The sequence below is a fragment of the Acromyrmex echinatior genome, chromosome 18, assembly GCF_024713525.1.
Source record: "Acromyrmex echinatior isolate Ae372 chromosome 18, ASM2471352v2, whole genome shotgun sequence".
Lineage (NCBI taxonomy): Eukaryota > Metazoa > Arthropoda > Insecta > Hymenoptera > Formicidae > Acromyrmex > Acromyrmex echinatior.
The window spans coordinates 5,313,172-5,326,018 of NC_141869.1; the positions used below are offsets into that span (position 1 = coordinate 5,313,172).

The window sequence follows — 12,847 nt, forward strand, 5'->3', positions numbered from 1 at the left end:
ATTTGTGCATTTTTTTCTTTTTACCCGTAAAATTTGTAGAAGCCTAATCTAAAACCCACTGTTTATATTGTTCCATGCAGTGGAAAGATAAAAATTAAGGCAAGAATCGGAGATGTTGATCAATTTTCTAACAGTGACAATTCAGCTGCCGTGGAAAGTACAACCAGTGATTACATATAATTATATATTATATATAGTACAGTGATATATTGCATAATCATTATATAATTTATAAAAATGTGTGAACGGAACATAGCAACTGATAAAAATGAGGTAATAATTTATATTTTCGTCTTGTATTTAAAAAAATCTTCTCAAAAAGTTAATTTAATTATGCATAATAAATTTTTTCTTTAAATTATTATTTCTTTTATTTTTTCTGTCTTCAACATTCATAACATAGGCTCTCTAAATCTGAATCAGTGGATAATCTCTAATATCAGTGCCAAATATGCTACTGCATAATTAGTAACTATCCATTCAGATTCAGATTTAGAGAGTACTTATATTCACAGATATTTTCAAATTTTAATGTTTACATTTTATTGTATATCATACATGTTATATATTGTAATTATATAAAAACTACAGTGCATCAAATTATCTAAACGAGTTATTATTATACTATTATAAATAAATATTAATATTTATTTATATCATTATTTTTAACAATAATTCATTAACGAAATTTTATCATAAAGGTAGAAGAATCAAAATTCAAGATCAGAATCAAAGACAACATCTTACTAGGTCCAGAATATCCAATACATAGAGAATCAGTCAATATAGCTGAAACGATTCTACAGAGCCTAAAAAGCAAACCTGATTGTATCGGCCAGGTATATTAAACAGTATTCACTGTATAACTCCATATTTTTCAATTGCATTAATTTTTCGTTACAAATGATTAATATATCAATTTAGATAGACGCTATTACGGATAAACAAACTACTTATGCCGAAATGAGTGAACGCAGTATTAAATGTGCACTTTGGTTAAAAAAGCAGGGTGTGAAATCAGGCGATATAATTAGCGTTTGCACCGATAATAATTTAGACGCAATTATAGCATTGTTGGGCATCATGTATTTAAATGGCAAATGCAACACATGGGATCATAAACTCTCCTTAAGTGTGTAATCTAATATATTAATGCTACTTCTATTACCATCATATGCTATGCAATATAAAAATATGTATAATTATTAACTGTATTTGTTTATTCAGACAATAGTTCTTTGTATTAAGTGGGTTTTTTGTATTCTTTGATAATTTGTTTTTAAGACAGTCAATAAATATAATCGTAAAATAAATCAATCACAAAGTTCAAAATTGTAAGTATAAAAATAATGATCTTGACATAAGAAAAAAAATACCGGTTAAAAACTTAAATATAGTACTATTTTAAAACTTAAATTTCGAAATTTATATTTTAGACAATTATTGGTTAAAAGCATAAAATTTATAAAAAATAAATAAGAAAAACAGATATAATAAAACTTTTAATATTATTCAATCATTTAATCATTTATTCATATTTCAGTGACGGCACGAAACTTTCTCTCAATGATGTCACCAATAATAATTTTTACGATTCCATTATCAGCCGCGAATTTAACAGAAGCAGCAAAGGAGTTAAAAATGAATGTAAAAATAGTGGTTTTTGGCAAGCTAGATGGATATGAATCAATAGACGATATTTTGAAGGGTCATGATAATCACGAAATTTTCGAATTCAAATGTACTCCGATCAGTAACCCGGACGAAGTTAGTATTATTGTTCTTACTTCAGGTACTACGGGTATACCAAAATGTACTGAACTCTCGCATTCTTCTCTACACAATTGTTTACTTCCTGTAAATATTGCCGAAATGAAAGGTCACGTTTGCATGTTTACACCGACAATACGTTGGCAATACGGCATTGCACTTGCATTTAAGATCATTTTAACATATTCAACCAGAATTATTGTACCAGACTATGCGATAGACGATAATACAAGTAATATGTACAACTTCATCGAGAAATATCGAGTAAGTAAGAAGAATTCCTAAACAAATTTCTGTCTAATTTAATATCTAATTTTAGAAATAGAAATAGAATTGAAGAAATGATTTTAATATTTAACTGTAACTTTTAGGTAACGTGGCTTGGTATTGATCCGTTCATTCTAATCGAAATGGTTAAAGCAAATATATTAGAGAAATATCGATTGACAACATTAAAGGTTATTGCTACTGCTGGTTCTAATTTCCCAAGACAATATCAAGAAACATTGATTAAAAAATTACCAAAAGTTTTAATTATGAACACTTATGGTAAGTTACTAAATTTAATTTAAAAAATTACGAAACAATCCTTTTTCCCCTCGAATCAGTTAATTTTTTAATTAGTCACATTAAAGTCTATGTAACTGGTTTTCTAGAAGTGTCTATTACGGATATAACATTTATGTTTTTTAATTAACTACGACATTAATTAATTAAATGTTAGAAATTAATTATTTATATTTAAAACTGATAAGTAAATAATACATTAAATACTTGTCTCCATTATCTTGTTAATATTATGAATGCATTAATGTTTCGTGCCAGGATCTACCGATTCAGGAGGTTCACTTTCCTGCCAAAACAAGGATAGTAAACCAGGATCTGTTGGTTTTCCTTTACCTAATGTTCAAATAAAGGTGACGGATACACAAACTGAAGAGGTCTTGGGGATTAATAAAGTTGGAGAACTACGTATTAAAGTTCCTTGTGTAATGAACGGTTACTACAAGAATCCCGAAGCTACCAAAAAAGCTTTCGATTCTGATGGTATGTCTTGAATGCTCGGTCAAAACTTTCAATTAGCAATACTAACATTTAGATAACTAAGAACTGTAATAAAAGAATAATAAAAATAAGAACAAAACAGGACCCTCAATATAAAAATAGTAAATATGTGTGACCTCAAGACAAATAGGAGTCCACGAATAAAATAACGTGTTATAACAATAAAATAGCATGTTATAACAATAGAAAAGCAAATGTTAGAATACAATTAATTGTTAATTATACCAAAATCTAATCGTAATCGCATTACATATTTCGGCTGCAAGTTCGAGCCCTCCTCAGTACAAAACACAATAGAAATACACTATAAGAAATATACAATGTGTAAAACGAAGCATAACTATAAAAAATCGTACTATCATATCGGTGTGAAATCCGTGATGGGTGAAATACTTGAATCAGAAGAAACAAAAATTGCTCGCCAATTGGTTGGAAGACTGATTAAAAAACTTTTTTTGTTGTGCTGTTGGAAAAAGAAAGGGAAAAGAAAAATTCAATGAAGGATAAAAATTCTTCACTCTCTTCTTCCCCCCCCCCCCCCCCACTCTCATTTTATCATGAACATAACTAAGAAACATAATTAAGAAATTATATGCAAAGCAAGCAATATCAACTCCCTTTGGTCAAAGACTCACCACAATCCAGGTGTCGATGATAAATATCCATGTAAATGTCGTCAGCAATAGTCAAAGAATATCCATAAGTCACAAAATAAATTAAAGAAACTCCATACATGATATAAAAAAGAAAGAAAATGGTTATGTAATGGTTATCTCCACTGATATGAAGACAAAATCATATGTCTAAGCTCTACGACGGATCAAACGATATTTACATACTGACTTTTTGTGGTTGCGTTTTACACATCGTATTTCTTATAGTGTAGTTCTATTGTACTGTACATTTGAGAAGGGCTCGAAAAGCAATCGAAACATGTAATGCGATTACGATTAGATTTTTTTATATTAACAGTTAATTATATTCTAATATTCGCTTTTCTATTTTTATTGTTATAACATCAAAAGAATAATAAATGATCAAAATGCACAATATTTCAGGTTGGTTACGCTCTGGCGATTTAGGATTTTATGACGATGACGGAGAACTCTTCATCACCAACAGAATATCGGATTTCATTCTTTTCAGAGCAATCAATGTCTTGCCCACTGAAATTGAAGCTGTTTTACAGACTCATCCTGCGATACTCCAAGTGGCGGTAATAGGAATGCCTCATGAAATCGATGAGCAGCATCCAATGGCTATTGTCTCAATCATACCAGGTAAAACGGTAGGTATCACTCATTTTCAATATATTTATATTATTTATATTAAATATAAAGCCAATAAAACAATAACTGCTTTTAAAATTTACATGAAATTTACGCAGCACATATTGTATTATTTATCAAATGTTTCATTTTCAGGTAACAGAGCAAGAGCTAATCAGTTTAGTGGAAACGAATCTGCCGGATCACTACAGAATTCGGGCTGGTGTCAAATTCGTAGATAAATTACCGCGTACAGCTACCGGCAAAATCGCGAAGAGACAGTTGCAAAGTATGTTCATGAATTAAATTATACAATGCGTATTAAAAGTTCCGGAATGGCTAATTAGAAAATAGCTCAGAAAATATTGGTTTATTGAAAAAGTGTTTCATACAAAAGTTGTAGGGCAACAAATGCATCAAACGGCAATACTTATTTGATCTTGAACGCAAGTATAGAGAAATTCTCAAAGTCAACTTTAAAATTTTTAATGGAAACTCTTACTTTTTCTTCAATAGTACAAGATTATATTTGTCGATCTGTTATATTATTGCTGATGTTTATCATTAATATCAAAAATTTCCGTTGTTTATTTGCCAGAAACGTAAAATTGGGGAATTGTTATAGATTATCTTATCATTATCTTATCATTACCTACTTATAATATCATTATCTACTTCTTGATTATAAAAGCAGATAAATAAATTCACATAATTTCAGAACGTGTTAAATAAATTAATAAAAATTTTTTTCAATAAAATCTACAATTTTTTATGAACAAAAAAATATCTATTATTTTACGTCTGCTTAGTTGGCCCCTGAGATCAATAATGATCATTATACACACCTCGTAAAGGGATGTACTTGTCGTTTAAATAAGTTCCTTTCCTTTTGTCTGTCCTATAAATCTCCCTCTCTGTCTTATTTTTCTTTCGACCTCTTCTCATTTCGTTTATTCGTTCCTTCCATTCTCCTCCACAGCATAACTCGACGGATTATCCATATTATTCAATGGGATTAATACTATGATATATTTTCATGAGATTATGCTTTTTATCACATCTTTTGTTTGGTTTATTCGGACAAAGTTACGATATTCGACAATTTTAATATATCAAGAATATTACTTATATATATTTCTAGAGGGGATATCTTAATACGTCATATCGCGAGCATTGTTATTAAGGTCAAATTCAATCAAGATCAATGAACAATTACAGCCGATATATAATATTGGTAACGTCAAATGATCTAACATATTGTACATTGTTTATTGTATTGTTAAAACATATTTCCTTTCTCCAATTATCTCGAGAATCTAAATGGGGCATCTTATAAGCGAATATAAAAATGCATCAGAGCAACAATACTTTCTCGATTAAACGCCGTGCATGTTTTTGCATTTTTCTAAAGGAAAGAGTTACTTCCCGCTAATGCCAGCTCTCCAGTGGTATGCATATTTATTATTCGAAAGCCGAGAAATGGAGATTCACCTTCTTTCAAATTTCAGCGTTTCTCTCGTCCGATACCTATACACGATGTATCTCTTTTCGTCTAATTTTTAACAATATTGGAGATTCAATAGTGAACCTTTCAGAATGCAACAATTTTTTATGAAAATATTAGCTTGAGTCGCAATGAGTTTTGATGATGGATCGGATATAACTCGCTCGAACGAAGCTAGCGCGATGGATTTTTAATCCGAATGTTTCTTTTACAAATACGCGTACTTGTGGAAGGCAATATCTTTCATATCTTTTGATGAGCAAGAGGAAGAGCTCGTTCCTGAAGAATTGAATTATCGCTCGTTTAATATAGTTTTTATCTGGCACACGCACTACGGATATCAAGACACGTTCTTGGGTCTGTGTTGAATTATCTTTTTCGATTAAATTCTTTTATGACGTTCTTATGCGGACGGGCGCACGTTGTAAGAACTGTGAGCTGAAGGCGCGAAGGTTTTACAGAACATAACGGAGACGTAATGGAAACAGCTGGCAGAAGCTTACAGCGATTTCCATAAAATCGAGCCATTAAGATCTTGTACAGCTGCAAGCCCGCAGAGAATAGTCGGGGCGAGGAATCAATATTTCAAAAAATAGAAAATGTAAGGTAATAACGCGTCAGTATCTCGATTTAATTTTGCGCATACAATATGTTTTTTTATCTATGAAAAATTTATTGTTATCCAATTGTGAGTTAATCAAAATTCCAATATACCAATAAAAATTGAATTGTAAAAAAGTCATGTATATCGCCTTGCTTTCCCTTTACTTTATAAAAAAAAATCAAGATCCGACGACAGTCTCACAGTCTATATCGGGGTGATTTTTTTCAAACGCTTCGATGTAAATTTTCGCGTGCATGTGCAATTACATAAACAGAACGAAAGAGACGGAGAAAAATAGGGGAAAAAAATGAAAAAGAGAGAGAAATAGACATTGGAACAGAGATGAAGCAATTGCATGCGCAAAATGTTTTTCAATAAATCTGCACACGTTAGCGTGTTCTCTTCATATCTTTGATTTATTCTCCCAAAGCACATTTTCGCTCTTTTATTGATACGCAAACGAATCAAACGCAAGTTTCAGTTCTTCTCTCTGTTTTTACTCTTGTACGAATAGCATATTTTGACGAAGCTACAAATGCAACGCGGAAAATGCGACAGAACAAACATTTGATATGACCAATAGAACATTTTTCTAATATTTTGGAATTGTTTCTTATGTTTCTGAGAATCAGATGTCAGGACAAATTTTTGTTCTTCAAATATTATAAAAATAATAGAAAAATATAAGATATATCTATTTGTTTTGCCAAACATCATAAGATAGACTTAAAAGATTAATGTGTGTATACTCTCTTTAAATCTTTTCTATTCTAATAGATATATCCGTCAATAATTCGCATAAGTTAATGAAATGATGAACGAGAATAAAACCCAATAAACGCTTTATGTCATGCATGATTTCATAAAATTGCGTAATACTTTCGATATATGTCATAAAGACTTCGTTGTTCAATGTTTAATTTCCGGCTTTCCAATTGTTAAAGCACTCAAACTTCTTTCAACACTAGCTGCTTTCACGGTAAAGTCAAAAAAAGCTATCAGTGTATTCATAATAGAAGAGAAAAAAATATAAGTAGACGCGTTAATTAAAAGTATAACTTTATATTTTTGCCTATCATGGAGATACTACGAGCATGATGATAAAATGAAAATCTTCAAAGATAATAAAATGTTAAATGCACGCGGAATTTGTGATTGCAGAGCAATATATGTATATCTAGATAGTTTAAAGAAAATGGAATCTACGATTGTTAATATCAGTTTCTAATAATGCAAATTATTGGTATTTATTAAAATATCAGATATTATAAATATAAATATACGTAAATATAAAAGTATAAGTAGTGCAGTTCAATAATGCTTTTGATATAAAAACGATCTGTTTTGAATGCCAAAACTATAATTTAAAAAAAGACATCTCTCTAGTATATAATTTTTCATTATAATTTATAGAATTATAAAAGATTTTGTATTATTTATCAAAATATAAAATCGAACAAAAAATTGAAAAATAGATAAACATCGTACATATGCACATGTAAAATTGAATGTTACGAAATATTTTTATTGTTACGATTTTTAGAAAAGCCACAAGTCAATGAATCAAAATCAAACTTGGTTAACGGTTTCTCATTCGTGCCAAAATAGTTATTCTATCGAACTAAGGCAAGAACGTTTGTGGCATTAAATTGGATTATTCTTTTACCGAAATCTCTGGAGTCATAAACCTCTCGGAGATATCCATTTCCTATAATCCACGGGACCCAAAAAGCTAAGGCGACGTTATAAAAAATATGTAATCACACCAAGCTATATTTTCGGCCTATAAACGCTTTGATTCTCTACGTGACTGCCGTAAAGTCTTATTCGAGAACTATTTTTATCCGAGGTATACCATTTTTTCACATGAATTACACAGTTCAATTTTTATTTTCGCTATTAATTCATAGCAATAATATCAAGTAATACAACTTCATTAGAATTTTGATATGTTCATTATTAATTTTGATATGTCATTTCTGAAATGTTCTTACTTATAAATGCATTTTAATTAATAGATATATTAATTAACCATTATATTTTATCACATCGAATTTAATATTAAAATAGTCCATCATTCATTAATATCATTATATAATTTCAATATCATTATATAATAATTTAATAATAATTGTTGACTGATAAGATATCAAATCGTTTCATATAATCACTTTAAACGTAAACTAGATTATTATATATGTCGTAACAAATATCACAATTGCAAAGTTCTTAGTTTCAAAGTATACACGGGTCGCCAAGAAACTAAGCGTTTGCTGTTAAATATTCATATAGATTCCGTCTAAGACGCCATTATAATATAGTTTTAGCTAATTCGGCTCGTTATCGCTGGGAACCAGTTCGAAGTACCTAATTCTGGCTCAGAATACCAAGATGATTTCGGCGGCTCTTACAGCTAGCTTCAAAAACTGAGAGAGATCCCAGACGTTTATTTCAACGAATTGAAAAAAGCGCAATTTCAAACTTAAAATTTGACATTTGAAAAAAAACCAAATATGTGATCGCAAAATATTTTTTACAATCAAAATATTTTTTAAGTAAATAATTAATATCAATACTAATTATTCGTGTATGAAACATGTGTTTTACATTATATAATGAATATAAACAATTTGATCATGATTAGATTATTAGTATAAAAATTAAAGAGCTGTTTAAATATAAATTAATTTATGTACTGATGATAACGTAAACGTGAAAATGTTTACATAATTCATTAAATTGTAAAATAAACTTGTCATATATCTACATTAGTGTCAGCTCGTGTTGGTATTAATTATTTATTTGATTTACACATATATTCGTTAAAGCCTTTCAGTATTAAAATATATCTTGTTATATTTAATTAATTCGTCTTGCTCTCATTCGACTCATATAAAATAAAGCTCAACGATGGTTGAAGTTACGGAAATATTTTTTGGCCTGATAATGTTACGGGTTTATATTTTCGATGAGATTCCCGTAATAATGTGGAAATATATTTTGGGGGCATCGTGAAATTACGAAGCAAGATTTCTGCTCATGATCATCCGGTATATGCGGATTTAATCTTATATTTGTGAACATATATGAAATTATCTTATCCTCATAATTAAAACCTTGTCCCAATTCTAGAATTTTCGATATTGTAAATAATACTGTAATACTTTTTTAAGGGTACAAATATAAGTTTAAAAGTATATTATCCCAAATTAATAAAAGTAAATATAAAAATTAAAATAATAACTCTTTAATATTTATCATTATTTGTGTGTGTGTATGCGTGCGTGTGCACGTGTTATGTTCTTTTCATTATATTATATCGCAATTACATTACAATCAATGTAATTTTTCTGTTAATTTTTCTTACTTACGTTTTTTTATTATTTATTATTATATGTATAATAATCAATTTTATTTGTTATTATACATCAAAGACAGTTAATTAATTAATTAATTACATATATTCAACGTTAATTGGGGTCTCAAATAAAATTTTAATATATTTCGTAGTTACAACCCCCGTGGAATAAAAATAATTTTTTCTGATTTATGGAAAGAAACTGTTTTCTAGTTATATATAATAATAGCAAGTATATAGATCTTATTTTACAAGAAAAAACGTATAATCATAATTTTATACGTAACGCTTTGACAAAAGCATTAAATTTGCGAGCACAATGTTTATTCGATTTATGCAAGTTTCATAAAGGATAGAATTTGTATGATTAATAATCTATATTGCAAACAGTCTGTTATTAACCATGCATCATTAATGAGTTACAAATAAAATTGGAATTTATGGAGCTTTGCTGAGAGCTCAGGATGAATGAAAAACACGTTTTGAAAAATACCATCTAACAAGAATCGTACGTATTATCGTATATAATGAAAACATTTAATTCAAAATTATATTCGCTATATTAAAGACAAAGAATGATCTACGTAAAGTTTCTCAAAGGACCGTGCTTCTACACGTGCGTTCTACATAACTGATGCATTTGAACTAATGAAACTGACTGAATGCAATTCCGGATTATGAATCCCTTTGCAACGTTAAGCCTCGACTATGATTAGGATCAAACTCTTGCGTTCTCAGTACTTTAAGGTACGTTTATATAGATCATAGCCAGACATGCCCAATGTTCCGTAACCTAGACATTCTCTGTTCAAAATTTAAAGCTGACGTTTCCATAATAAAAAACATATTAGAAATTCGTATTTCGATTTGTTAATTTACAATAAATATTTCAAAAATATTCGTTTGCATTTCACTCAAGAAAAATCAATTAGAGAACAAATTTTGTCATGTATTTTAATAAAAGAATGCAGAAGTCTCTAAAAATTTAGCTAAATGCAGTTCTGAAAATAATTTTGTTGTATCAAGAAATAATTATTACAGAATTAGGCACTGATGACAATATGTTGCAAAAAGTTTTAACATTTTAGTAATTATAAATGAGAGCGTTCTACATAATTATTTAGTGGTCCGAACAAAATTATTTTCAAATCTGTATCTAGTTAATTTTTAAATACTTTAGCAAAATCGTTCTTTCTCCATGTGTTATTTAAATTTACAAAATTTTACAAAATCAAATTTCAAAGAAGTAATAAACGTGCAAGATGTGAAAGAAATGTATAGCACAGCTTATATTGTATTAACATGATTCAATATCTATGGACAAGTATGTAAATGTCATGTTTCGACATAAGTGAAATCGATTCGATTCGATATTACGAAGCTTGGAAGGAAATGAGGCGCCACGAGTAGCACTGCCTATAACCAAGCTTGATCGATGACTGTATTACAATCTGGTCCCTTGGTATACGAGGCACTTGCGCGTCATAGATTGCCTAATCTCTCACTACGAATTCACGCTTCTCGTGACTAATGCCAACAGCCAATTCAGTTTCGTGGAATTGTGGCTAATTACGATTTTACGCGGCTAGATATATTACTATGCCACGCAGGTGGATTTCGTTAAGCAGACCAGACAAACGGAATATTAATCGGAAATACGTGCTTCCGTCCGACATCACAAGGTGCGCCTCGTGCTATCGCGGCCTCTACTAATAAATCTCATTTCCTCTCGGTACGAATTGGCGAATGCATCATCAAGTTTGCGGTTTTGAAGAAATATTTGAATGCAGAAATATACAGTGAATGATAATAAAATAAATTATAAGATAAATATGTCATTTATAAATTTATGGCATTCATTTTAAATTCAATGTCGCAATATTTCATTTTTTTATCATTTTTTTCTTACAAAAAAATGTAATTACTCTTTTTAATTATTTTCTCTTAAAAAAATTAAAAGTTATTAATAAATGATAGACAAATTACATACTTTTATTAATATGAAAAAGAAATTTGATGCTATAACAAATATTTACAATATATAACTGTTCATCGAAATATTAATTATATCAAGATACACTGCACGACAAATCTAACATAATTGAAACGGCTATAAATTCTATTTTATTTCGAACGTATTGCACCATACTTTAAAAGACTCTACAGCAGTTGTAACAGTAATATGCTTCTCCCAGTATTTTCTTCCTTGATTCCTGAATGTAACAAGGTAATGGACCCTCCCGTGAGACATGAGTGTCCTTGTCGAGGAGCGAAATTTATGATTGGATCGCACTCCCGAAGCAGCACGGGGTACATAGTGCGTGTTTATCCGTCGCGGACGCTGGTAAGTCTAATGGGGTGTAAAAGGGCCGAAGGTGTATATATGGCGAATGGACGAATGAGTCAACGAGCCGTGTACCGAAGGAGAAACAGGGCGAGAAAATGTGCCGGACCGAGCGAGGAAAAAGCGCTCGTGCACCAATCAAATAAATCACTCATACTACTACCTGGTCTTCCTCGCGGCTTTTTCTTCCCTACGCATTTTCAGCCGTGTGTCTCTTTCCACCTGCGCAATGTAAATTACGACGTAAACTTTGGTTTCACGAGAATTCTACCCAGTAGAACTGATTTTTCCTGTAATTGAGTTTATATTTTTCACGTATTTTAATTGCTTTGCTCTGTAATCAAAGTCGGTAAAAGAGTGAGTAGATATCTTTAGCATGCTCGAAGAAGTGTACAAGCGACGAACAAATTTTTGTTTTCTAAGTAAAAAGCAAAAAAATTTAAAACACACGATCTAATATAGATAAATCTAAAAAGTCGGTAAATTTTAATATTTCGCGATGATGTCTACAGCCTTTCGTAAGTACATTAACCGGAGATGCTGGGTTTTTATTTCGCTTCTTCGAGAAGGATATACGGATGTTACGTCAGGGGCAGCGGTCCTGGTGAAATTAATTACAGGCCGTTCCCTATACGGAACATGGAAATAAACTTACTCGATGTTGTTAACGGATTGTTTTGCGCAGCAAGGAATTGCTTAAAAAAAATCTTCCGCACACGAAAGTAATGGACTGGTTTCTACATTAAATTAAAAAACTATCGTTACAGAATTCCTAATTTGGTGTCTCAAATTAAATACGGTAAAAAAGATTTCTTACGAAACACAGCAAGCTATTTTACAGTTGTATAATCGAGATTTCTGATTTTAAAAAATTTATTAAATTGCATTTAAAATTTGAATTGCATTTAAACCTCGAAAGAAAACAATTATTGTT

General features: G+C 30.2%; 1 protein-coding gene across 1 annotated transcript; it reads left to right on the forward strand.

Moving 5' to 3' along the window:
• The first annotated feature begins 84 nt into the window (after positions 1-84).
• LOC105144852 (luciferin 4-monooxygenase) lies at positions 85-4,887 on the forward strand. Its single transcript, XM_011054063.2, has 8 exons — positions 85-273; positions 702-839; positions 925-1,132; positions 1,544-2,034; positions 2,142-2,319; positions 2,596-2,817; positions 3,894-4,123; positions 4,260-4,887. The coding sequence occupies exons 1-8, from the start codon at positions 238-240 to the stop codon at positions 4,407-4,409; spliced, it is 1,653 nt and encodes a 550-aa protein (XP_011052365.1). The 5' UTR covers positions 85-237; the 3' UTR covers positions 4,410-4,887.
• The last annotated feature ends 7,960 nt before the right edge of the window (positions 4,888-12,847 follow it).

Excerpts from the sequence above, each read along its gene's own strand:
- LOC105144852 (XM_011054063.2), top strand. The coding sequence starts at position 238 with ATGTGTGAACGGAACATAGCAACTGATAAAAATGAG. Across the intron at positions 840-924 it reads AACCTGATTGTATCGGCCAG|ATAGACGCTATTACGGATAA; the intron begins GTATATTAAACA and ends ATATCAATTTAG. Across the intron at positions 2,818-3,893 it reads AAAAGCTTTCGATTCTGATG|GTTGGTTACGCTCTGGCGAT; the intron begins GTATGTCTTGAA and ends ACAATATTTCAG.